Source organism: Coenobita brevimanus, chromosome 57 (assembly GCF_032717465.1).
Source record: "Coenobita brevimanus isolate Jiangsu-jjx chromosome 57, ASM3271746v2, whole genome shotgun sequence".
Lineage (NCBI taxonomy): Eukaryota > Metazoa > Arthropoda > Malacostraca > Decapoda > Coenobitidae > Coenobita > Coenobita brevimanus.
Window position 1 is genome coordinate 43,485,569 of NC_137010.1, and position 27,545 is coordinate 43,513,113.

General features: G+C 42.7%; 1 protein-coding gene across 1 annotated transcript in view; it reads right to left on the reverse strand.

Annotated features, from left to right (window-relative positions):
• Positions 1–27,545, reverse strand: part of LOC145401975 (maltase-glucoamylase-like) — a 261,779-nt gene that overhangs the window by 188,604 nt on the left and 45,630 nt on the right. The window contains exons 13-22 of the mRNA XM_080274078.1: positions 24,563–24,696; positions 23,343–23,500; positions 21,036–21,175; positions 19,870–19,954; positions 17,077–17,133; positions 16,593–16,720; positions 15,273–15,358; positions 11,517–11,566; positions 9,498–9,662; positions 8,562–8,664 (exon numbers count right to left, since the gene is read on the reverse strand). Coding sequence (XP_080130204.1) covers positions 8,562–8,664; positions 9,498–9,662; positions 11,517–11,566; positions 15,273–15,358; positions 16,593–16,720; positions 17,077–17,133; positions 19,870–19,954; positions 21,036–21,175; positions 23,343–23,500; positions 24,563–24,696 — 1,106 coding nt within the window. The remainder of the gene's footprint in view (positions 1–8,561; positions 8,665–9,497; positions 9,663–11,516; positions 11,567–15,272; positions 15,359–16,592; positions 16,721–17,076; positions 17,134–19,869; positions 19,955–21,035; positions 21,176–23,342; positions 23,501–24,562; positions 24,697–27,545) is intronic.

The following is a 27,545-nucleotide window of genomic DNA, read 5'->3' on the forward strand; positions in this document are numbered from 1 at the left end:
TGGCTCCATGGCTGTTCATTCTGTATATGGATGGGATTTAAAAGAGATACAAGGTAGGGCGGTGGATGTTGGAGTGGCCCTAATGAAAGAGTACATTACAGTGATTGGAAACTCCCTGTACTGTTGTTCGCAGATGATATTGTGTTGTTAAGTGAAGACGAAGAGGATCTGCAAGGCTTGGTGGATGAGTCCGGGAGAGTATGTAAGAAACGGAATCTAAAGGTGAATGTAGGGAAGATTACAGTTATGGTCTTCGAGAGAAGTGAAGTCAGTGAATGTAGTGAGGTTGTATGAGGAGGAAATGGAAAATCTGAGTGCGTTCAAGTACTTGGGTAGCGTGATGAGTAAGGATGGAAGTTTAGAGGGTGAAGTACTTTAAAGGGTACAACAAGGAGGAAATGTTTGCTGGTTCCTTGAAAGCTGTGATAAGAAACAGGTAAATGAGCATGGAAGCGAAAAAGTTACTACATGACAGTACTGTGATACCAACTCTGACGTAAGGAAGTGTAGCTTGGACCTTTTTGGAGTGACAGAAGTCAAGAGTGTGAGCAATGGAATTGAGTTATTTGAGAGGAGCACGTGGAGTCACATGGAGATACAGTCTGACAAATGAGGAAGTGAAAGAGCGTTGTGGTTTGAATGTGGATGTGCCAGGAAGCATTAGGAGAAACACACTGAGGTGGTTTGGCCGTGTGGAGAGAATGGAGAGTAAGAGGCTGACGAGGAGAGTGTATGTGAGTGAGGTGGATGGGGGGAGGGGAAGGGGGAGGCCAAGGATGAGATGGAGGGATGGAGTGGAGAGGTATATATGACAGTGGGTGGTGTGAGCTAGGAGCAGGGCAGTGAAATGGCGGGGGACAGGGTGACGTGGAGGTGATTTGTTTGTGGCCACCCCTTACGGGATTAAGACATCTGGCAATAAATAGATGGATAGCATACATTCATATGAAAAACATAAAGAAGAGGATTACTGCAGTAAGACCGTTCACTCATGCTTAGTCTATTAAACTAAAATAAGAATACCGGTACCAACAATGTCAATACCTGAATTCAAGCCAATACTGATAGTGCTGTTCACCACGATGGACGGATCAATCATCACATCACGCTTTTATATAGCAGATTATAGGGAAGGTTTCCTATCTTCTTTATATTTAGTTTTAGGTTTTCGAATTAGTGAGGTGCTGCGGTCAGTAGTTGGATATCAGGAGGTGTGTCAGAGACCATCGACTACGCATGTGTAGATATTTTCACATAATGACAGTTATCCATGAGCTTGGGGCTTAAGCCATTCCCTACTCAGTGCCCCATCCCGGAGGTTTCCACATAGTTCATTCCTAAGGTGACCAGAGTCCCGCTTTTTTTTTTGGCATCTGTCCCGCTTTTTTAATTGTGACTAAATTGTCCCGCTTTTTTAGCAAAGTATCTTAAATGTTCCGCTTTTAGAAAACTGCTGTTACATTAGATATAATATGACATTCTTTTATGAAATTATGATGAATTAGTAAAATATGCATATTCCAAACCAAATGAAATACCGAATTGTCAATATAAAATCTGTAATACCAACTAGTAACATTGGTCGGCCCATTCGCTGTATCGTACAGTATATTGGAGTTCGTTTGAGACAGTGACTACGTTAGTGTTTGATTTGCAGGCTCAGGGTGATTTGTTGCACAGCAGCAGTCGCTGTCACTCACATGCCACTCTATGTCTATCTATCTATTGATTTATCTATCTATCTATCTATATATATACACACACACACACACGTGACAATGTCCCGCTTTTACCTCCAATAACTCTGGTCACCTTATTCATTCCACGTCTTCCCCGGTCTACCTCTGAGCATTCTTCCTTTCCATTCATACCTGTGACACTCTTCAACCAGTCACCCTCTCTCTTCCTCTCAGCGTGTCCAAACCATCTTAATCTACCGGTTCCCATCATCATCATTATCATCATCATCATCATCATCATCATCATCATCATCATCATCAACAACAACAACAACAACAACATTCAGACCTCCTTTCTCATCCCATTCTATCTGTTATGCCAAATCCCTCATGCAATACACTCTCTCTCTCTCTCTCTCTCTCTCTCTCTCTCTCTCTCACTCTCTCTCTCCACACACACTACTCACAGTTCTCTCGTTCAGTGACGCTCTACTGTTCGATATCAGTATTATCTGTTCTATGCGTTCCAATGTGCTCTTATCTTCTCTCACTGGATAAGGCTCACTGCCATACAGCATAACACTTCCCACATATGCTGTGTAGTCAGTACCGTTACCACGAAAGAGAGTCAGTTCATAGAAAAGAGAGGTAACAATTCTCTAAACTTCTTCCATCCACTTCTACTAAATGTTGTTTCATCTGCAATCAGGCACTCAACATACCCCTCAGGTAACAACTTCTCCACGCATTTCAGACTGCTGTCACCCCAAGCAACACTTCATTCTGTTATCATCCCAAAAATCCCTTCACACCAACAGAAAATTTCTCACATCCTGTGGTAAACCTCGAACAGCACTGTAATTTTTAAAACTACAAGTTGTACACAGAAAAAAAAAAAATCCTTACAACTCCCTCCCTACACATATAAAAGGCCGCATACCTGTTCCATGATATATCTGCCTTCAAATCTGCTAACAATGACCTTTGTTTTGCCAGTATTAACTCTACCACTATTAACTTTGCTACCATTCAATCCCTCCGCCTCTCGAATTTCTCTCCCACATGCTTTCAGCAACCAAATCAAGTCATAAGAATAAGAAACCTCGCAAGGTACAACACTTCTAATTTTTCTCTTGTAGCAACTAATTGTTTCTGCGGGATGAACATGAGGCATAGGAAGATCAAGCTGTCTTCTTTACCTAGTCCTTGCAAAAATAAATCTTTCAAATGCTCGAGAACTGATTGCTAGTTTGTTTGTGAAGCAACGTCCATGAGACTTCGACTTGAAAATATTCGCAAATGTCTGAATATTGGACTGAAATAAGGATGTGTCTTCTCTAGATGGTTGTTTAATTTGTATATGAATGGAGTTACAAAAGAGGTACAAGGAAGGCAGTGGATGCTGGAGCAGTCCTAATGAGAGAGGGCAGCATTTGGATGTTTCCTGTTCTGTTGTCTGCAGATGATACTGTGTTGTTACCCGAAGATGAAAGTCTGAGAGAGTATGTAAGAGATGGAATCTAAATGTGAATGTTCGGAGGAGTAAAGTTCTGGTCTTCGAGAGAAATGAAGTCAATGAATGCACAATGAAGCTGGACAGTGAGGAAACGGAAAATATGCGTGTATTTAAGTACTTGGGTAGTGTGATGAGTTAGGATGGAAGTTTGGAGGATGGAGTGCTTGAAAAGGTACAGCAAGGAAGAAAGGTTGCTGGTTTACTGAAAGCAATGATAATAAATAGGGAAGTGAACATGGAAGTTGAAAGTCGCTACATAACAGTACTGTGATCCCCACTCTAACGTATGGAAGCAAAGCCTGGACCTTATTGGAAGGACACAAAACAAGAGTGAGAGCAGTGGAAATGAGTTATTTGAGAGGAGCATGTGGAAGTACATGGAGAGAGAGACTGATAAATGAGGAAGTGATGGAGAATTGTGGTTTGGATGTGAATGTGATAGAAAGCGTTATGAGAAATGCAATGAGGTGATTTGTCCATGTGGAGAGGCTGGAGAGTGAGAGACTAACTAGGAGAGTATATGTGAGTGAGGTGGAGGGGGGAGAGGGAGAAGGAGATCGAAGATGAGATGGAGTGATGGAGTGGAGAGGTATATGAGAGAGGGAGTGTAAGTTGTGTGGAGGGTAGCGAAATTGCAAAGGACAGGGTGATATGGAGACAGTTCGATTTTGTCCACCCCTTACAGGATTAAGGAGACTAGCTATAGATAGCTAGATAGTGTAATTGCTCCTTGATGGTGTCTCTCTCTACTGACAATTCCTCAGTATGATGAATGTAACTTCGTTATATTTATTATTAAAGGAACATGTTTAAGTAGAACATTCATCGTCATGATTAGCTTAGCTATACTGACCGTTTTGTCCTCCGGTTGTTCGTTCTGTTGTCCAGTGGTGGTAGTAATGGCTGCAGGGAAAAAGAGTGTAGAGGGTGCAGAACATTTCTGTAATGCTAGGTGTTTTAGGGTCGGCATCCCGTCCCTCTAACACATAGTGTGTAGCTGGGTTCCCTTTCTAGACCGGAGCTTAGACAAATAAGAGAGGGGCAGGACACAAAAACTCAAGGCAACAACCTTACACGTGTATTCCTAAATTCTACAAGTGGAACAGGTAGATGTCACAAGAGTAATTATACTGGACAAATATAAACCTTAGGCCTAGACTGTGGGTGTTAGTATCACGCAGGATACTACTCGGGACAAGATCAGGTAAAGTGAATAGCACTACGATCAGGAGTCCTAGGGCAGTGAGACCAAATACTATCACTTAGAGGAAGTCCAGGTTTTATCTATCGGGTGGAATTCTGTTCACTAGGGTCGTGGCAATGTTTTCACTGTTGGCAGTCTAACTTGTTGGTCCGTCGTGTCACTAATTATTGTTATTGCACTGGAGCCTCTGTATGATCTCGGTTTGAGGCTATATCACTAAGATGGTAGCGTGTTCACTCAGACAGACACTTATTCCACTGCCCGGCTATATTCACTGTCTCAATGTTACTTAATCTACTCCACCTTTCTTTTACTCTAACATTGACGCTTTTATTTCTGACTTCCTGTATTCTGATAATTCACTGTTCTGCCCTTGCTTCACTGTATCACTTTCACTGTGCTTTCACTGTCACTCACTTTCAGGACTGGACGTAGTGGCGGTCAGGTACAAGGGCTGCAGGAACAACTCAGCCTACTACTGACGGGGCTGAGTTCCGCCGGGGGCTTCTGTATTCAGGGGCCACGGGATCACTCGTAGGGGCATCCTCTCTCGTCCGGGGCTGCTGGTGGTGAAGGGTCTTGTACTCTCTCGGCTCGGGGTAGGAGTCTGGCCTCTGGACTGGGGCCAAACAGCTGCCTGAATCTCTCGCTCAGGCGCCTGATGGAGGACGAGGTTCTCCGATGTCGGGGTGTAGGGATGTCCTGCCCGGGTGTCCTGGGGGCAGTCTGGATGTCCCATGGGCTGCAGTCTGCGGTGGTCAGGGACGCCATCAGGAGTGGGCTGCAGCATCGGCCTCCGTCAGGATCCGTTAGATGAGGCCTCTCAGGGACTGGCTGTAGTGAGAAGAGCCTGGTGGTGGTCACGGGGCCACTCCAGTAGTCCTCCAGGCTGGGGCCTCCCTTTGGGTCGTAGTCTCGTGTAGGGGAGTCAGCACCTGAGGGAGGAGTGGCTACTGGCCGTCTCCTGCTGTAGGGCCCAGCTACTGGCCGCGGCCTTGTAGGGGCGCTGCTACCGGCCATCGCAAAGGTCCGGCTACTCGCCGTGGCATGGGGAAGGGAGCGGCTACAGGCCAACTCGAGGGCACCTTCGGAATGGCTATTGGCCGTCTCCTGGTTACCTCCGGAGTGGCTACTGGCCGTCTCCTGCAGGAGGGTCGAGTAACTACAGGCCGTCTCTGTTAGGGCACCTTCAGAGCGGCTACCGGCCGTCTCCTGATGAAGGCGGGAGTGGCTACCGGTCATCTCCTTATTACCTCCAGAGTGGCTACCAGCCATCTTCTCTAGGAGGGTCGAGCGGCTACAGGCCGCCTCTTTAAGGGCACCTTCCGAGCGGCTTCTAGCCATCTCCTGATGAAGGCAGAAGCGGCTACAGGCCGTCTCCTTATTACCTCCAGAGTGGCTGCAGGCCATCTCAGGGGTGCTGACTGGAGCTAGAGTAATAGCCCCACCCAGTTGTTGTCGGTGGTCGGCTCGCCCAGAAGGTAGTCTCTCTTTCCTGCTATGGTGGCGGCGGGTGAATTCCGGGTCACAGGGGCACACGGCCCGGGAGGACTTATGTCCCTGTCGCCCGGAGTCAGGTCGCGCTCTATTTGCCCCTCCGTAGGCTCCTTCTGGAGGTGTTGGGCTGTCCTCTGTGAGACTATACTGCATTTTAATTTCCACCTAGATTCTTGAACCCTGCGCAGTCGATTGACAATAAGGTAATCCCAAGGAAGCCGGTGGTGCACTGGTTAACACATCCAAGTAACAAATGGAAGAATCCAAGTTAGATACTCTCACTGGTGAGACTGGTGGACACATTTTGTTTCCCCCTTGTCTCTGTTTACCCAGCAGTTTAACTGAAGACCTTGATATAAAACGACTATCGTGGGTGTTGATCACTCTAGGAGAAGAACCGGGACAGCACAAGTCGACTCTCTGCCTTAACCCGCCCCGTCCCGTCGACGTATGGGTACGTTGCAACGATTTGCATTTGCCAGTCCCGGCGACGTACCAGTACGTCGTGCAATTGCAAGGTCCCTAATTTGCACAATTTTCAATTTTCGCGCGAGATTTTTCGTATGTATACACGGGACACCTTCCTCTATTCCTCTACAAGATGCCAAGCAGGGACAATGCCTTACACTGCATAACCTCCCCCTCCCCTCCTCGCACCATTGTCTTGGCAAAGGACCTGTTACCAGTGACCTGGCTAGTAAAGATATTCAAGGCCAGAGTGATTCCCCAATCAGTGACAATGTGGAGGACAATGTTTACATAGCATTAGAAGAAGAAACAGCCAGAAATAATGATCAGGTAATGTGGCAAAAAAAGGTCAGGTATGGTGATTAGTTAGTGAGTGAAACAATGCTTAGAATGCCTTTATTACTGCTTGAAAACCAATATACTCTCATACTACATATACATTCGTACCAAGTAAATAAATAAATACCGTTTATGAGTGGATAAAATAGTTACCCTCCCATAGAACTCGTTTTCTTTGGTGCCAGCATGTTAGAAAACCCAGTCAGGTAAGGAGGAACTCCTACCTGGATTGGGTACTTTAAACCTCAGGTGAGCGATTTCTCTATGAATTTTCGATGTTTCTCACCAAAAGCAAAGGTTTTAGCCAAAAAAAAACATTCGAAAATACCTCGGGACTGGGGGATGTCGGAGGTGCGGAAAACCTCGGGACGTGACGGGTTCATAACCATCGAGCAGTCAAATAGCGTAAACGTAAGCTTTCTCCTCCATTGTACTTTTAGTCCAGGTTTAAGTATCTTTCTAAAGTTCCCTAAATATATTTTTCCCTGTTATAATGATAATTTCCTGCTAAAAGATAATACATTGTAAGTGATGGTATTTCATCTAAAGAATCGGGATGTATAATATTCTTTCTCCATCATTTTTTATCATCGGGCACCATGGGACACGTAAGAGTATGTTCGAGTTTGGGTAGGGATATTACAGCCCATTAAGTCGTGTGACGTCTTTTAACATTTCCCAAAGGGAAACTCTTTTGTTTTACTAATGTTTCTATCTTACCAGCGGTCGTTGCTATACCTCACAATTTTATTTCAAGGTTAACTAGCATGACATTTACTCTCCAAGTACCTGTGCCAGGTATCTAAAGCCACGTTTCTCAGGTTATCAATTTAAGCATGTAAAATGTTTTTATAAACTTTAAAGTAGAAAAACAAACAAACAAAACTGTCGTGACACCACCAAGAGATGTTTGGAACCACCAAATGTCAAAACAATCATCCCAGTTGTGGGATGGGTTGTTTTTTCGGTTTCGAACACGGTTACGGCACAGGACGAGTTCTATTCGAATGTGTCCTCTAGCCCACTGAACACGTTCGAGAGAAGACGGGCCTTGTTTTTAGCCTATAAGTAGATAGCCTACAGTACCATAAGGAAACCTCACTCATTCTGGAATAATCGTTGGTATGACAATGACGTCGACACCACCACACGAGGTTACTTAGCTTAGGGTGAACCTCTCATGGTGAAGGAGTTAGATATTATTCATGAATCTCTACAGCACAATTACTTCACTTTTAATTCAATGTACAGTACCGCCAGTCAACACTGCTTACCTTGACAACAGCTTAACTAATAATGTATGAAGTGTTTGATCCCATTTTTATTTCCTGGGAAAGTTATATAATTCCTCCACAACTTTTAGCCATCTGCAGAGGCTTGTGAAGATGGGACATAACATTCCATTTCTCCATCCATCAGCCAATCCTTTCACTCAGTTCATGAACCAATACATCTATGTAATCCAAAAACCAAAATTACCATTCTATTATTCATCATCCAGTTCATCCACCTCTTCACCCATCAGCCAAATCATCCGATCACTCATCCATCAAATAATCTTTCATTCAAGGCATTTCCTTAAACACATTCTACCTTCATCTAATCAAACTATTCACTCCTTATCATCAACGATCAGTCTTTTCACTCTCCCATCCACATGTCTATTAATTTTTTCCCTCATCCCTCAACTAAAACATCCACTTTCCCATCCATGAATTAATGTAGCCAGTTATTCATACGGCAACTGATATTTAAAATTTTCAGCTCACCAACCCATTCATTTCTAATCCATCAACCAGCCCATCGAAACATTCATAAAAAAAAAAAAAAAAAAAAACCTAACAAACAATCCACTCACCAGCATAGGAGATTGGACAAGGAATATTATACTCCAGTTGATGTCCCCAGGATAGGATGAAGTCTGAGTTGACTGGAATGGACAGGTCGAACAGCTCCAGGGTCTGTTGAGGTAGAGGCAGAGCTGGGTAAAGGGGACAGCGTGTGGCTAGATGGATGACTGAGTTGATGAATGGAAGAAGTGGATGGATTATCTGCTGAATGATGGATTGAATGGATGGACAGAGGAAGTGAAATGGTTGAGTAGATTACTGGATGAAGAAATGACTGAATAATCTGATGAATGTGAGAAGGAGTAGAATGAAGGGAAATGAAAACAGACACCTGAATGAATATACCAGTATCTGGATGCAACTCTGGCATGGATAATTAAACTGATAGTATTTTTTTCTGAAGCTCTTTAAAACCTACTCATTTTTTTTTGTTCAAGATAACTCTCTCATCCTTTATCGATGAAAGATGAAACTTATAAAAATTTACTTTTATTTTTACATTCCTTAGTAGTCTGCTTTATTACTGTACAAGATTTAGAATGGAGGCGAGCATTTTTCTTTTTTGATGATTCTTATTTCCAAAACACTGATTGTTTTTAGATCTGCTTAACCTCCTTTTTTATTGTCTCTTAGCCCCTTCCCTTTTACTCAACTCTATGTCTTATTTTTAGCTGTTCCTTCTTTCACTGTGTAACTTTTTTTATTCTTTTTGTTTGCGTTTTCTTATTTATTCATCCTATAACTAACTCTCTTTGGTAATGGGTTTTTGCCACATTCTTCACATCTTACTTATCCTTTTTCTCCTGTCTATCTCAGTCATCTCCCCCCCCCCCTCTCTCTCTCGTCCTCATATACCCACACACACGCACCCCCCCACCACACACTTATTTTTCCTTTCCCAGTTCCTCCAAACATTTTTATAAATTGTCCCGCCCGGACCTTACCTGAGTAGAAGCGTCATAATGCCAATCGCCATGGGTCCATCTTTTGGAGTCGAGTGTAATATGTGAAGGTCGTGATGTGACGTTGAACACCCTCACATCAGACATCACCAGCCCAGCCACACCCTTCCATCCCTCTCCCTCTCTCACACTCCACGTCACCTCCTCCTGGCCAGAAAGACAGCTGGTTACATTATTGTCAACTTAAGGGTCTTGCTGGCACCTCTTCCTTATGACAGAGCTGACATACTGTTGTCAGCTGAAGAGGGTTCCTGGTACTTACTTCAAACCACTGTATTTCTGCATGTGGTACACGTATACTACTTATGCAGTCTTTGTCGATACCAGAATACTGAGGTGTAATGTGGCAAATATATCTTTGAAGTGGCGGTGCTTAAAAGCCTCCTTAAACACACCACAATGTAGTTCAGACAATTTTCACAGGCATGGTTCCTCGAATGAAAAGTCATACACTCATATTTTGAACTTCCTCCCTATTTATACACAGGTATTCTACATTAGTATAAGTTTACTACTGTTTCAGTCACTGCTGTCCACTTTCCAAAGAGGAAATGTGATCTTCAGTTTACTTAGAGCATATTCCAGACCCAAACTTTTTTTTTTTTTTTTAACATGAATGAAGGAAATAAAGGTGGGAACCCGGTAACATTTGCCCCACCCAGAGAATGTCCTTTCCAAAGAATGCTGGAAAATAAATATGTTAATTAGATCCTTTTCTTCTTTTCTTTTCTTTTTCTTTTTCTTTTTTTTTTTTTTTTTTTTCATTTCTAGGTGCCTGGATCGAATGCGTTTAAAAGCCAGCTGTCATAAGAAGAGGGAAAGACAGACTAAGGAAAACAATGACAGAGTTACCAGTTGCGTACACGAAAGACCGAGAGTACCTATGTACCCTTGGGTTAGAAAAGTGGTGCATGTAACTAGATTAAGTGGTGTGCCCGCTATAAGGGGAGAGGAATACAGGCAGAGGGTTCATACTAGCAATTACTAGTGCAACAGCGATGGTAGAAAGAGATGCAACGCCTCTGAGAAATAACAAACTGAAGAGAATCGGTGAGAGGAGAAGAAAAGTCTTTGACTTCCTGCTTCATATTGGTTGTGAGTGGTTCGTGAACATGACAGTTCTCTTTTCGACTGATGTTACTGCAGAGAAGAACATTTGCCTGTGTTTGTCTTTTAATAAGTGGACTGTTGGTTCATTATCACAAAAGGAATAAACAATGACTCATAACAAAAGGAGTAAACAATGACTCATACCGGTAAGTAATTCTTTTACTGCGGTGACCCGCTTTTCATTTATGTCTACCGCAGGACCATTATTTAACTTGCGAAGACCTCTCGTAGCGAATGGGTTAGAAAGTGTTCATTAAACTTCAGTACCATGGTATATATTCCATTTCATGTTTTCTACAGACAGCTTCCTTTAGTCTAGGGAAGCTCTCGCATACTGAAGGGTTACTATCTCCGTACATGCTTCAGACACCTGATATTTTGCTGTTATAAGTTTGGACAAATTTAACCTTGCTAGGAACTGGAGTTAACATTAATAAAATCAATAAGCCATAGTAGTAGCTAATGATAATCCAAATGTTTCTGGATTTACTGGTAAATTCTACAATTGTATTACTGTGTAAGTGAAGTGGTTTTTGCCATCAGAGTATTGATAATATTTCTGTTTCAGTACGTCTTTGGGATTACTATTTTTCGCATGACCTTTCAGTACTAAATTTATATTCAACTGAACAAAATTGTTTGACATCAGGTTGAGGAAGCTCTTTGAATGAAGTGTGTACCAAAGAATGGAATAACTTGTAATAATTTGTAACCCTAGACTGCTATCAGTTCCTTACAAACACATCGTCTGGAGTTGACTGTAATAAAATGTATACAGCTGATGTGTTTGTAGCTGATTTTTTTTTTTTTTTTTTCACTCGTCTTATGATTTCTCTAACAAAATCACAAGGTTTTGGATAGAATACAAAAGCCTTGTAGCTGAGTACTTACATTGTCATAGGTGATGTCTGCTATGAAAAATTCTTTTGTGTCAACCGGATCTGTAATAATGTGAGATACACACTAATGAGAGAGCTAGGCTACATAGAGAGACATACACAGTGATCCCAATGAGGAGATCAATTTTAATATTAATAAGTAGAGAAACACTATGAAAAGTATGAAGACGTAGGGATAGTAGTGCGCCAAAAACCACTGAAATAAAGTTGAGGCGGTAAAATAACGAGTAATCTCATCCCTGTATCTTTTTTTTTTTTTTTTTTGCACGTTTTTGTGTGCTACATGGTTGGTTAATGGTTATACCACTGTCATGAAACTTTTGTGTGGGCACTTATGCTGCACCATAATGGCATATGCTAGAGTAAAAAAAAAAAAATGTAGAAGTGAAATTACATATCCCTTTACTTCCTTGACATTGTTCCGATGGTTTTTAGTGCCCTGACATCCCTACATCCGAAACATTGTTGAACGCTTCTGAACCACACAGATAGTGGTCCATTCTGAAGTCAGCTATCTTCGGGGTGTCTCCATCCCTGCCTCCTCTGCTTGACTCTGGAGGCCTGCTTGTGGGTGACCAAATAAAGGTAAGGCTTATTAATTTTTTTGATGTTTTATTTTGACTCCAAGCTCAGTCATTCTACATTGCCAGAGAGCTGATCCATTGTTCCATAAGACTGCTCTGATCTAAGGAAGTTGAGAGGCTGCTGAATGACCTTCCAGACTGAGTGCAGTATTCAAGATTCTCGTGCGCTCTGGATAGTTTCCTTCTTGTTGTCGAGTTGCTAACATGACTGCCATTCCGAAGGTTCATCTTCACCGTATGCTGCAAATTATCGGCCTACCTCCATTACGCCCATTCTGTCAAAGGTTCTCGAGCGTCTTGTCTCTTCTCGTCTATCAATGTTTCTGGAATGTTCTGGTCTGCTTTCTTCTAATCAGGTTGCATATCAGATGAATCTTAACACTACGGGTAAATTGCTTATGATTTCCCACGTCCTGCAGCCTGCCCTTAACTCTGGTTCTAAGGCCAAGTTAGTTCAACTGGATTTCTTTTTTCTGATTGTGTGAACCATGAAGTTTTGCCATGGAAACTACACAGCATCGGCATTGGTGACTCATTTCTGTCCATACTGCTGAAGTTTTTGAAGGTCCGTAAGCCTTATGTTTGCGTGGATGGGTTCGTTCGTTCAAAGATTCCCTGCACCTATAGTGCAGGCCGGGCCATACATTAGCCCCGTCAGTGGGTTATGGGCTGGTTAAAAAACAGTAAGTGGGGAGAACAGGACCTGGGGATTGCCCAGCACACACATCCTGTCTCCTGACTGGCTTTGTGGTGTGTGTGGTGGATGGGTTCGTTCGTTCGTTTTGTTTAAAGATTCCCTGCACCTATAGTGCAGGCCGGGCCATACATTAGCCCGGTCAGTGGGGTATGGGCTGGTTAAGAAACAGTAAGTGGGGAGGACAGGACTTGGGGATTGACCAGCACTCACGTCCTGTCTCCTGGCTGGCTCTGTGGTGTGTGTGTGGGTGAATGGGTGTTATAGCATCGGTTATGATGTTTATTCAAGCGTACTTGAAGGTAACGTTCTTGGACCATTACTCTATCATCCGCCCCAACGATCTGCTTCAGCTTACTAAAAACGAGATGTATTGTTACGTTGAAGATGCCACATTGGTTGCTACCATCCCATCTGCTCAGTCACGTCCATATGTCTGCCACTCCATCAGTGGAGACTTGACTCATCTTGCAGTGGTACAAAAAGAGAGACATGAATATCAACCCATCGAAGACAAAACTACAGTTTCTCGTTCTTGAATTCGATTCCGGCCCCACAGTCCTCAGCTTCTGGATGGATCAGTTCTAGCAGAGTGCCTAGAACACTGAGGGCCAAATCCGTTATTTGGTATCTTCTGCAACTCATAAGCTCGAAATACTGTACTTAGGAAAGCATACAAGGTCTTCCTTGATGCTTTTGTGTCTTATAATTGCTTTCGTTGTTTCATCCTCCCACTCCTTGAGTACTGTGCACTGGTGTGGGCATCATCTGCAGAGTCGCACCTTCGTCTGATCAATAAGATCTTTCGCACTGCAGTGCTTCTGTGCGGTGGTGAAATGATGTGTAAGCTTGAACATCGTCATGCTGTAAGCAGTTTGTGCATGCGGTACAAGATCCAGTCCAATGTTGCTCACCCTATGCATTGCCGGCTACCTCAGCAGTTTAAGCCTTCGAGGACCACAAGTCTGTCATCATCCGCATATCTGCTATTCTTCCAGCTGATTATGTGTCGCACCAGACAGTTTCAGAGGTGCTTCCTTCCTAACATAGTACGCATTTGGAACTCTCTGGATGGAGATGTTTGTGCTGCAGACAGTGTTCAGCTGTTCAAGATGAAGGCCAATTTGTTTTGGAGCCATCATCACATTAACTGATTTTGTGGCTCGTAGTTTATTATGAGAAACAAAGGTATGACAGACAACAAATTATAAACATCTAGGTGAATTGTAACAAAGGACTTTACACTGATTGTTAACGCTGTCTGATGTTTTTCAAGTTTTAAATGTTGATTATATCAAACATACGACCAGGCTTTAAAACACATACGATCATCACATACAGTTGCAACTCATAGGTAATCAGTTTCATTTTCTCTATCTGTATCACGACTTCTGTTTTTTCTTTCCCCTTCCACATCCTCTCTTCGTTTCGTCCTTTTGATGCTTCAGGTGTACAGGAACTGACCCCGCAACTTATAGTGTTCACACTCTTCCTGCTCCACTTGCTGCATTCAGTTTAATGATGATTTTATATAATGATTTTATACTAGTTTTACTGATAATTTAAAGTTTGTGTAAGGAAGCTCCGTAGTTATTCAACTTAAAGTGTCATAGTAGTGAAGGGATTAATGAAGGTTCTGCCTAACTCGCTGCCATTTGGAAAGTGTCTCTTGACATGAAAGAGAAAATCTTTTGAAGATAACAAGGAGCACTGAGAGAACGAAGCACCCATGCCTTGCGATATGTCGATGACCGTACCTTTTATCTAGCTCTATGACCTTGGCCTTTGACTAATTGTTCTTAAATTTGAAATATTTCATCATTGCTTGACAATTAACTTTTCCAGTAGATTCGGTCCAAACTGGATATAAGTTTCTTAAACTGCTCTTGTCCTGTGACCTACCGTTCTAAAAAGTGAGTAATTGATCTTTAGCTGATCCTAAATCGCACAAATTTAATCCGATATGAATAACAAATTTTTTGTGGTGAAAGAGCCGAAAGCTAAACTTTAATCTATTGATATCAAGATTGAATCTCTTCACCCTTTGCTCACCCTTTACCATTCCACAAAGTTTCGTGTAAATTTGACCAAAATTATAAAATTGACCTGTTCTCGGCCCATTACTTTTTCGGGCCATATCTGCCATACTTCCGACCATGAGGAAAATGAAACCTCACTGTGGAAAAAAACAATAATAATAATAATGATCGGCTTTGCCATATTACAGCCGCAGGGGTTTAAAACGAAGAAGACAAGTGAAGAAGAAGATGGAGAAATCAGGATTTTTTTTTTTTTCAGTTATCGGTATATTTTTAGCTACTTCTGAATACTTTTTATACGTAGGCATAACAATATATTTGTTAAAGCTTAGGGAAACGTTGGAGCCATCCCTGCACACTCTGATTAGCAGGCATTTTTTAAGTCACAGACATAAAAGAAAAGGCAGAGCGGTAAGAAGACAATTACTTACCAATACTTTCCCCCTCATCCCAGTACAGCATGCCAGTAGCCTTGCCCTCCCAGTCCGGCGCTATGATTAGTCCCAGCGGCTCTGTTCTGTGGGTAGACACAGATGGACTGGGGTTAGGGGGAGAGTGTATGCAGGGAGGGTGAGGAGCAGGAATGAAAAAAGAAGGGATAAGATGAAGAGGGATGTATTGAGAGAGAGAGAGAGAGAGAGAGAGAGAGAGAGAGAGAGAGAGAGAGTCTTTTCCATCATTCCTTGAAACAGGTAACGTATCCTACTGATGTTCTCTAAAGATGAATAAAATAATAAGGTATTAGCACAAAAAAATATGAATAACGTGCTCGGGTTGAAGAGGTTAAATGGTGGGTTGTTTTAGTGTATAATTATGTATTTACACAGCTGTTAACACTTAAGAATAATTTTCCTCTCTCTCTCTCTCTCTCTCTCTCTCTCTCTCTCTCTCTATCTATCTATCTTCTATCTATCTTGCACACTCTACGTCTCTTGCTTTACCTTGATTTCTCTCTCTCTCTCTCTCTCTCTCTCTCTCTCTCTCTCTCTCTCTCTCTATCTATCTATCTTCTATCTATCTTGCACACTCTACGTCTCTTGCTTTACCTCGATTTCTCTCTCTCTCTCTCTCTCTCTCTCTCTCTCCTTCTGTCTATCTATCTACTATCTATCTTGCACACTCTACGTCTCTTGCTCTCTCTCTCTCTCTCTCTCTCTCTCTCTCTCTCTCTCTCTCTCATTTTATCTCTATTTCTCTCTCTCGCTCTCTCTTGCTATATCTCGATTTCTCTCTCTCTCTCTCTCTCTCTCTCTCTCTCTCTCTCTCTCTCTCATTTTATCTCGATTTCTCTCTCTCGCTCTCTCTTGCTATATCTCGATTTCTCTCTCTCTCTCTCTCTCTCTCTCTCTCTCTCTCTCTCTCCCTCTCTTACCCAGTCCTACCTTTCCATTAATTTCACTCTTATCACTCAACTTCATCCCTCTTGTTAAATATCCCTGCCTCTCACCATTCTTACTTCAGATGTCCATTTCATCTCACTCCATTCATTTCCACTCACCCCCCTCATTTCACTCATATCAATCGCACACCAAGCAATGTTCCGCCACTCCCTTTATCCACGCTTTCCCTCCTCTCGTTAAATCAGCTTTATACACTCCTCTCACGTCTCTCACCCCACCCCCTACTCACCCCACCTCTCCTACACCGTCTTGTCATACTCCCCGTTACTTTCTTCACTTCCTAACCCACTCAGCCAACTTGCCCCTCTCATCCCTCTCACCTACTCACCTCTCTCACTAAATCTCGCTCACCTGGCCAGCATGGTGTTACTTCTGATCCTCTGCGTGGCCACAACCCCTCCGCCTCTCACGTACAGCGGCAGGTAAGAGAGAGGGGCTGCCACCTTAACCTTCTCACCAACCTTCTGTATACTCCGGCCCTGGACAGACACAGATGTAAACTGGTCAGTGCTAGTGTTGCGTGCCTACTGTTACCTAATGAATTCCCAGCTCCCTTCAGCTCTATTGATGGCAGAATGTAGTCTAAGTGGACGGTTGAGTTGACAAGTAGGCTAACCAAGGATACTCATTTCTATCACTTTGCTAAGACTCATTGAATTTCATGCATATCCACACTTAGTGTCTAAGTTGCGGAAGTGATCTGGTGCCATCAAATGAAAACAAATCGCCAACGGAGAGGCCCCCCCCCAAAAAAAAAAAAAAAAAAAAAAGATAATGACATTTTTTCTCAAATTCTTTCTGCCCTTTGTTACATGGTGTAAATTATTATACTCACAGGGTAATAGTCGTACCACGGAGCCTCAGGGAAGTACACCTCTCTCGACTCGGCCCCCTGAAACACGTAGAAAGCAGAGGCCGTATTATAAGGATTCTCGAGTTTAATTTGCCTATAAAATTGCTTGCTCACACTTCCATCTTCACCCATACTATTTCCAAACACTTCACACCCAGACCTCAATCAAAGTGAAGAACTGCGACCGAAGAGAATTATTTTTGACACAAAAATCCATCATCCACGATTTTCATGCCACATCTGGGGCGTAATGGCCCGGAGCTTGGCTACCAAAGTGAGAGTGAACAGTTGCTCGTCCCAGAATGGCATTATGTGAGCAATATGCCCCAGCTAACACTCGGATGCGAAACTTTTTAGGTCACTTCCAGTTTGAACACCTTAATATACCTGAACACAAGGAGTTCATTTGTTGGTTATAGGGTTGCTACCCGACGCAGTAAATGTTTCCTAAGTTACAAAAAACTATATCACTTATCGCTCACAGCAGTCACCGGAAGGCAGCACTTTTGTTGCTAATAGTTTGTAACGATCATTACAATACTTTCTAGACAAGGGAACGGTTTTAAACTTCCTCCTGTATGTTACCAGGCTGTGGTAATTCAAATATGGGGTGAGACATGCCTTGGGCAAAAGTGAAACATATAAACAACTGCGATAAATGTGAGGCAAGATTAGGAATATGGGTACAGGGCAAGACTGGGAGATATGGGACAAATGTAAAACACTGTAGGTTGCTTGTTGTTGATGTTGTTTAATTCCAATCTGTCTGGCAGAGTAGAACCGTCGACCACAAGTAAGCACTGCTACTGTGGGCCATCATACAGGTACAGTACAGTTCATACACTGTCTAGGGGACTACCTCCCCCATGTGGTAGACAGCACATCGCCAGGGTCGGACCAGGGTCCATCCCCACTGGGAGGGGCAGGAAAATATGAGGGGGTTTGACTCCTGGCTGGACGTTGCGATTGCTTCTCTCTACCCAAGTTACATACCGCCACCACGTGTAGGATCCTTGTCAGTAAGGCAGGTAGAGGCCATGAATGTTCTATGCATAGAACAAAATGTTCTATGCATAGGACAAGCATAAGAATAGTTAGAACATTTTTTTTTTAATTAAGAAAAATCTGCAGTCCTACCGAAAGATCACACCTACCTCAGTAAATATGCATATAAGTGAACCTTAGGAAGCATTAACTAGGCATTCTCAACAGGTCATTAGCATGCACTCCAGCTTGGAGTCGCAAAGCAGATTAAGGAAGGTCCAGGAAGGAGTCTGTAAATTACAAGTGAATCTTCATAATGCACGCACGTATTTGCATAGCTGAGAAAAGTACTTGTAAACAGCAGTATTTCTATCCCTCCGTCCACCTAACACTCTCGCCCATTATTTCAAATTGGGTGTATGATACGCTCGGAGGAGAGGAATATGCCAGACTGAACTAGATATTTATGTTACTGAAGAAGTAGGGGAGAGGGAGGGGTATATCATTATCTTGACAAGAGTGTGGAAGCTGAAGAATTAGAATGTCATGGGTGCATTTCACGTTTCGATATGCAAAGTGGAATAGAACACAAGTTAAACCATTTTAGGAACCAGTGGAATTCGCTGCAACGTGGCCTCTTCGAAATGAATGAGTTTGTGACTGAAGAAAAAGGACTACCCACGCATAATATAATTATGGTGGTGGTAGAATGATACGGAGGATGAGGCAGTAATGAACAGAAAGAGGATTGTTCAAGAACTGGACAAGGATGGTAGTAAGGAGCTCTGATCAGCTGTTACACATAAAGCCAATGGAACATTACGTCAAACCATCAAATTAATGTAACAACCTCGTGAATAACTTGAATAGTACAGGTGATAAAAGTGACATTCAAAGGAGCTAAACAAATGTAAGGTAGCAATACTGCATAGTCGGTGATCAATGTGTATGAACAGTTCTTTGAGTAGCTTGGAATCATTATAATCACCTGATGAATGTGCAGTTTGTCTGAGAATAGGTTAATTTGGACCCAGCAGCATCAAGACAGGGACCATTTACTCTCACTGAATGCGACAGTATGAAGACCGTCATAGACAAAATACTGAGATATTAGGTAGCCCTGTTACACTTACTGAAATACCGACAGCTTCAGATGATAAAGGTGTAAGGATGGTTAAGCGACCTTATCAAGCAAATGTAAGAATTTATCTCGGTGCTAAGTAACTGACTGAATATTTATATGGGGAAGCGAGATGTCATCGAGGAAGACAACTATGAGTATCAGAAGCTGTTAAACCAGGTAACGGAAATTGTGGAGAGGATCTGAGGGAACCTGATCAGGGAGAGAGTGAAAACTGATATACACAGTTGCATTTATGCTGCACGGGACTCTTGTAGCAGCTCAGTTAAGACCATTTTAAAGATATTCAACCCTATAGCGTTCCTTGCCCCAGTCCGAGATTGGTCTTGCGTTCATTTGTCCAGCAGCCCACCTCCTTATCTCTTGGTCACCACCTACTCTGACCATTCCCCCCCTCCCCCCGTAATTTGGAAAAAACAGCCATCGGGAAAGCAAAGCAGATTATGCAGGCATAATACTGCTGTTACACTACCTTCCACTGCGTTCCACTATATTCATTTATTCATTGCTAATTATCAGTATCTTAAATAACTCCTTAACTTCATTCCACTACATTTATTCTTGGGAAATAGTATTTTTCATTCACCTTCGGCCTCTTTCTCCTACACCCTCTGGTAAGCCTTAAAGCGCCTAGTAATGTGGCTGCTCACCTGCCATACTACGGGGGCCACCATCAGCCAGGAACCCCACAGGAACTGGTCATCAATGGCCCACGTGGAGACCGTACTGGGGAACCTGGGGGTATGGAGAGAAGGTTACGAAGGAAAACAGACTAATTGTAAAGAGAGGAGGAGGGTTTGTGGCGAAGAGAAGGGAGAGTGTGAACAATTACGAGTAGATGAGATGGCATGGCCGGGAGAGAGAGAGAGAGAGAGAGAGAGAGGGAGAGAGAGAGAGGAAATACCACCTGCTATGTGAGTCAACAAAACACGTCTTCGTTCCTCGTCACTCATAACAAAAAGGCATTATCTGATTTCGTACCCGCAATAGAATTTACTATATAGTGCCGTACGTGCTCGTAATGTGTGTGTGTGTGTGTATGTGTGTGTGTGTGTGTGTGTGTGTGTATGTGTGTGTGTGTGTGTGTGTGTGTGTGTTTTAATGTGTCCGACTCTGGGCAAAGACTTCAGGGCCTATCCCCAGGGCATATCCCCAGGCCCAGTAGTCCTCCTACATCTCCACATGTCACCACTTCGGCGCTGACACCCGCCGTCCATATTGAATACATGCTAGGGCTGTCTCATACAAGACTGGTGTATTAGTATTAGCAGGGATGTTTTTACGACATGTCGGCGGTCTTCTGGTACATCAGAAAAGTCTATTATTTATTAAATTCGGATCCATAAACTGTTCCTTGCCCCAGGGGGGATTTGAACGGGATCCGTTAGGACTGCAGGCCACCTCTCCAATCTCTACCCTTTGAGCCTCCCTCAAGTGAGGTGAGGCAATGTGAGGTGAGGCAGTATGTGGTGTGGTAGTGTGAGGTGTGGTAATGCTTGGTGTGGCAGTGTGAGGTATAGCAGTGTCTTTTTTTAGACGAAAACTTTTTCTTTTCTCGAATTTTCTCAAGAAAACACACATGAGCTACTCAGTATACTCCAGTCACAAAAATATTGTTCCACTTGCATGAACACATGAGCCTTGTGAAAACGTAATATACATACACATTTATGCATAAGTGTTACTCAAATCCCTTTGTAATGTGCATAGTATCCCTTCGGATCTCCCAAAATCAACTCAAATCTGCAAAAAAAAATCCCCAATCATCTGTCTTCAGTTTTAATCAGTACTGTTCCTTATCTCCTTGTACACTTACTCGAAGAAAAGAGGTCTAATCACGGTGTGGCCCTGGGAGTGAGCCAGGTAGTGCAGAGTGTAGAGGTACGGCAGGAGGAGGTAGCGTATCTCTAAGGCCTCTCTGCCGGACCTCGCCACTGAAGGCCACAATCCTGGATCCTGGGGACGAGGGAGAAGGGTTAGTGTAGAAATGAGACAGACAGACAGCAAGTTACATCGTTATGAATACACTGAGGGAGAGAGAGAGAGTAGTAGTTGTAGTAGTAGTATCGTATGACTAGTAGTAGTAGTAGTAGTAGTAGTAGTTGTAGTAGTAGTATCGTATGACTAGTAGTAGTAGTAGTAGTAGTATCGTATGACTAGTAGTAGTAGTAGTAGTAGTAGTAGTTGTAGTAGTAGTATCGTATGACTAGTAGTAGTTGTAGTAGTAGTATCGTATGACTAGTAGTAGTAGTTGTAGTAGTAGTAGTAGTAGTAGTAGTAGTAGTAGTAGTAGTAGTAGTAGTTGTTGTTGTTGTTGTTGTTGTTGTTGTTGTTGTTGTTGTTGTTGTAGTAGTATCGTATGACTAGACTGTCCTTTGGGCTGTCCTCACTTGGCTCTTGTTATTAACACTTCAAAGAATCCTTCTCTGTACAAGCACACAATCACTTAGGCTTCTATCACTGCAAATTTGTCTATACTGTTACAACGTAAAAATCGTTGATACGTCGAGAACGACGCGCATACAAGCCAGACGGTTAATAAAAGACCGCTAAACACTTTCTGGTTTTATTCCTCCTAGTCACAGTTAAGGTACGCTTGCAAAACACTGACTTTTCTCTTCTTCCTCACTCACTATTACCCGCTAATTGTCCATTCAGTGACTGCGACTCTCACATTTTGACTCTCTGTCGTACTACTCCATCCTTCACTTATTACACTCTCTGACTCACTAGCTCCGTCACGGACTATCACTGTCCGTCCGCCATTCACTCACTGACTGTTCACTGATTTTCCATTATTGACTGACTCTCACTGTCTGACTGGCTCACAGCCTCTGACTCGCTGTCGCGCACAAACTAAAGGTCCGCTACTCTCGACTCACGCAGCACAGCTCACTCAGTCCGTTATTCACTGTCTCACTGACTAAACTCAGCTGATCTGTCCCCGATATGAGACAGACTTAACCCCTCCCCTCTTGTCTCCAGCCACCAGCGCAGCCCAGAACATTCCAGCACCTAGGAGAGAACCCTCATTCTCTCACGCAGTAATACATGTAAATTAACAATACACAATAATAATAATGACAAGAACAAATTCCTACGGTATGATAGAAAGAAAATAAAGCAGACATGCCTAAATCTCCAGAATATTCATCGCATCTACAGATATTAACATCGGCCTAATCCACTGCACGGCAGTTAGTTTTTAGAATGTTCCTCACATCTCCAGATATAAACCACTAACTTAATCCTGCCGGCATAATAGTACGATGTGTTCTTATGTCCTTTACGTTTTTGTACTTTAATACACATACAAAATATGAACGTCTTAGGTAAATGAGGTAAATGAAAAAAAACATTAAGGAAGAGATGTTCAGAAACTTCACAACCCCATGAAGATATTGGGTTTTGCTCTTTTCGCGGAATGCTTAAAACTACGTTTGTGAAAGGGTACGTAAGCCTCTGATTTATGGCTGACTTTTGTATATCACTGCATTTATTAGTGACATTCAATTATTCAGGTCGAGCTATATTCGCCACGTGCTAGGTGGAGGCGCTCACCATCCACTCACTCAATGCAGTGCTGCTTTGGGTGTCTGCCCTTTCTTTCTTCCTTCTTTCCTCTTCTTTCTTTCTTTCATTCTTTCCTCTTCTTTCCGCCTACGGGCGACTTTACACTCTCTCTTCTGTCTTTCTTTCCTTCATTCTTTCCTCTCCCTTCTGCCTATGGGTGACTCTACACTGAGTGACAAGCCAAATAGTTTCCTGTACACTAGGAAACCATTTACAACGCTGGGTGGTAACCATATAACCAAATTATGGCCCCTGGTGGTTTAGTGGGTGATTAAGGCGCTCCAATCGGACTGAGCCTGTTTAGGTTTATATCCAAGGGATGGGGTTTATCGCTCACGTAATGCCACTCAAGGATAAGTGAGGCTGGTCACTCTCATCTTAAATATCAGGACCAACCTGCCTAACCCCGGGCTCCTACGCTCCTCGTGGGGCGACACAGGATTGGATGATGGATGGATGGATGTCTCCGGAAATTATGGTCAAAACTGGGACTTACTTCCCTTTCGCTATTTCTATTCTACCATGTAGTCCAATCCCTGGCCACACTCACGTGATCAATAGCATCTGCCTGGTTGTGGTTGCGGCTGTAGGGGTAGAACGCTCCCAGCTGCATCCAGCGCTGACACAGCTCCTCCGTTGTGTCCCCAAAGAATCCACAGATGTCCGCACCCACGTAAGGCAGCCCAAACAGGTTGAACTCCAGCATACCTGAGCACAGCACGACGATACCTTAGATTAATGCCTATCGACTGCATGATTCATTGGGGCAGACTATAAATATAATTACATAGTCTCAATATCTCTAGAAAACGACCTGCAACCGTGAATGTTATAACTAGGTCCCATGCTCTCGGCACGACCACCATATTAAACACACGTTTGCAGGGCGTAATTGCTACTTAGTTCTTACTACCACCAGACGATTTGTATTTTGAATTGCTGAGCACCCTAGTATAATAAGAGCATTAGTGGAGATCACATCCAGCTCACTCAGTTCGAAATCTCTCTCCTGGGATGAATGCATCACTTAAGAATAAGATAAGTGGTACGTCATGGGTATAAAGAGGTTAACCCATTCATTACATGAGTGTCTCTCTCATTTTAATCAGACTACCATCAAGTAAAAGAAAAGGATATCTGATAAAGTCAGGGGGTTACTAAACGCTATGTCAGAAACCAGCCCAGTTGAAAAAAAAATCCCCTGAAGTCGACAAATTCAGATTGAGATGACACAGCTATAATAATAAAGACGTCCTCCGGCTGAAAAAGTTAATATATGCATGGGAATGATCCTGAAATAGAACAGAAAAGCACAAAAGCAAAAGGACTTTGAACAGAAGGCCGAGTGAAAAGGATCATACATCGTTTAGACATCGTTTAAACCTTGAACATTCTCGGCTCTTCACAGGCCAACCACGCGCTAAGATATGTTTCCTTATTCCAAGACTTTTTTTTTTTTTTTTTTTTAAATGCTAGGCAGAAGCCAACGGCCAGGAACCGTGACTCATTGTTTCTGCTCACCCTCTACTCAACCCCTGGCTGGTGAGAAATGTCGTCACAACGAAAGAAGACCTGTTATCTCGAGTTAAGATGGCAGTTCGAAGCATGGTCAGGCTGTAAGAACGGCAATTCATGATGACACTGATATTGATACCCATACAGTTTAGGCAAGTTTCATACGTCGTTGTGGCTTGGACTTCACTCCAGCCTAGGAAGGGGTAGAAGATGTGCGGAAACTTTGGCTCAGGATTGTACATGTAAGATATTAACCAATGACAGACTTCCTGAGGTCTTCCCAGCGAGCAGTGTTGTCCCCCAGCCAGTGGCCTGCCCAGCGTCCACTGCTCGGGAAGGTGGACCGACTCACCACCAGACCGCGCCGACCAGTCACATTTTGAAGCGCTCTAGACCCACAAAAACGAGACAACTGAAGAATAAGAGTTAGATTTATCCCTATCGACTGTGCTTTGGTTATATAGGAGATAAAGTCATTTTTACTAAGACCCAGTCTGCCAATATAAGCGACCCAGAACAGTTGAATATACGTTTACATCCAGGTCTCCATTTAGATCGAAATTATACATATGTTACAAGGAATTTGTGTAAACTATGATTTCATGAAATCTCAAGGTAAATCGTGAAATGAGTTTAAAATTAGTTTTGGTGAATTAAGTTTAGGTTAATTTCGGCTGCGGTTAGGTTAGGCTGGGATAATCTAGGTTAAGTTTAGGTTAGGTTAGGCTAGGTTAGTTAGGTTAGGTTACGTTACGTTAATTTAGATGAACGCATAACACAGCCTAACTTAGCATTCATCTAAATTAACCTAACCAAACCTAACCTAACTAACCTAGCCAAACATTACAGAAATTTAACCTAGATTGTCCCAGCCTAACCTAACGGCAGCCTAAATTTATCCAACCTGAATTAACCTATCCTAATTTAAACTCATTTCACGAATTTCCTGGGGATATCGTGAAATTACTGGGTACACAAATTCCCTGTAAAATATATACAAGGTGTTCGTAAAGTCCCTGAATTTTATTTTAGTTTATATTTTTTTTATTCGAGGAAGAAGGAACCAAAGGCCATGAGCCCGGAATAACAGTTCCCTCCAAGAGAAAAACAAATGCCAGAGAGAGCCAAATTCAAGATCCGATCATTTCGAGATGCCTGGACACACTGCGTTTGAAAGACTGGAGATCATAGGCAGCAGGAAATACAGACAAAATCATTATGGATAGAATGATGCGGTTTTTTGCATAATATGGAGTACGCAATGGAGTTTTCTTATATGAGTTACAAAAGCTCAATGTGGGCTCCTTTGTGGCCCTCAGCACATCCAACCGACGATCGATTTCTTGCCATGCGACTCTCAGCATATCACCGGTGACCTGACGTATGGCTTCCGTTATCCGTTCACGAAGGATGTCGATGTTTGTGCCAGGTGTTTTGTAGACTTCATCTTTTACATACCCCCAAAGGAAGAAATCTAAAGGGGGTAACATCAGGAGACCGAGGTGGCAACAATCGGCTCATCTGCCTGGAAACTTCCCGTTCAGCAATTAGCACACATCTAAACTCCAGTGAAATCCAGCGAGCTAAACTCCACATTGAACTTTTGTAACTCATGTAAGAAAACTCTATTGTATACTTCATATTATGCAAAAATCCGCCTCTATCCCTGATGGTTTTGGTTAGATAAATATTTAAAACCGTTCCAGGACTTTATGAACACCTTGTATAATATAAATAGATAGATAGATGAAGATATATATACTCGTATATAGATAGATAGATATAAACAGATAGATAGATGGAAAGACAGACTGATAAATGAAATAAGCAGGAATATACTCATAGATGATAAATAAATAAACAAATAAATAATTATAGATATAAATATACATTAAACCATCATAAGCTGAGTAACATCGTGTGCCAGCGCAAAAATGGCATGACAGAGAAGAAGAGAGAGATATGTATCACGCCTTCATTATAATGGGCCTCTCATCACCTGTACCGTTCATGTTCCATTAGCCCTTGCATATCCATCTCCATTTAGGCCAACTCCAGTCCATTAACGGTCATGTAGTTTCAGTAAGGTCCATTTAGGTCCAGTTAGACTAATCAGGATAATATAGGTCTAATTAGGTCCTTAACATCATTCAGGCTGAGTTGTAGTTATGCCGATTCAGGTTCTGATAGACACATTCAGGACCTGCACATCTAGTCGAGGCCAGTCATATCAGTTCAGGATATACGACATTAGAGGAGAATTGCATGGTGTGGATGGCGTAGAGCTGGGGAGATGCCATGGATGGGGTGGTGGTGGCTGGTGGGGACGTGCCGGAAAGGTATGCTGTAGACTGGCGCCGTAGGTAGCCCGCGTATCGACAGCGAGGAAGCAAAAAAGTGACTAGGGTTAGCAGATAGGACTGGGAGGAGTGGACTAAGATGGGAATGGATGGAGCATCAGATCAAGGCGAATATTCTCTGTTTATAATGAATAATGGAAGAGGATGACATTAATGGTGAAGAGGTTTAAGTCACAGATCTCCCACAGAAGCTTAATGTGGTAAGAATAGAAAAGGGGTAGTGAGGCTGGAGAGGTGTGGCCAAGATGGGCTGGGGGTGATGGTCGAGTGGTGGAACATGGCCGGGACTACAGCCTGTGAAGATTAGTGTTGTAGGTTGGCCAGTAAGGGAGTGCCTGTGGTATAACTTTGAATTTTCTTGCAGAACAAAAAGAAGAACAAGTAAGTAAGCACGCATCGTTCTCATACTCGTATATGTGGCGTCTCAAATCAGCAAAGAGAAATTCTGTGTTGTCTGTGGATTTAAATAATACTAATACTAATACTACTACTACTACTACTACAAATAATAATAATAATAATAATAATAATAAATTTATTCAATGCAATGCAGTAAATAAAACATTTCATTCTCACTAAATCCAGTTGATTCTATGTACAAAGCAGAAATCGTAAACAGTCGCCACGTAACTAAAACAGTGTTCACTGTATTTGCCGGACGCTCCAAGAGGAATTACTAAACGAAACAGAGACATATATTTCATATACCTGTTTGTCATTAATTAGTAGGGATTAGGGGAAGGAGAGAGGGAGGGTGAGGAACAGTTAATGTTTCCCCATTAACACACACAGACACACACACACACACACACACACACACACACACACACACACACACACCACACACACACACACACACACACACACACACACACACA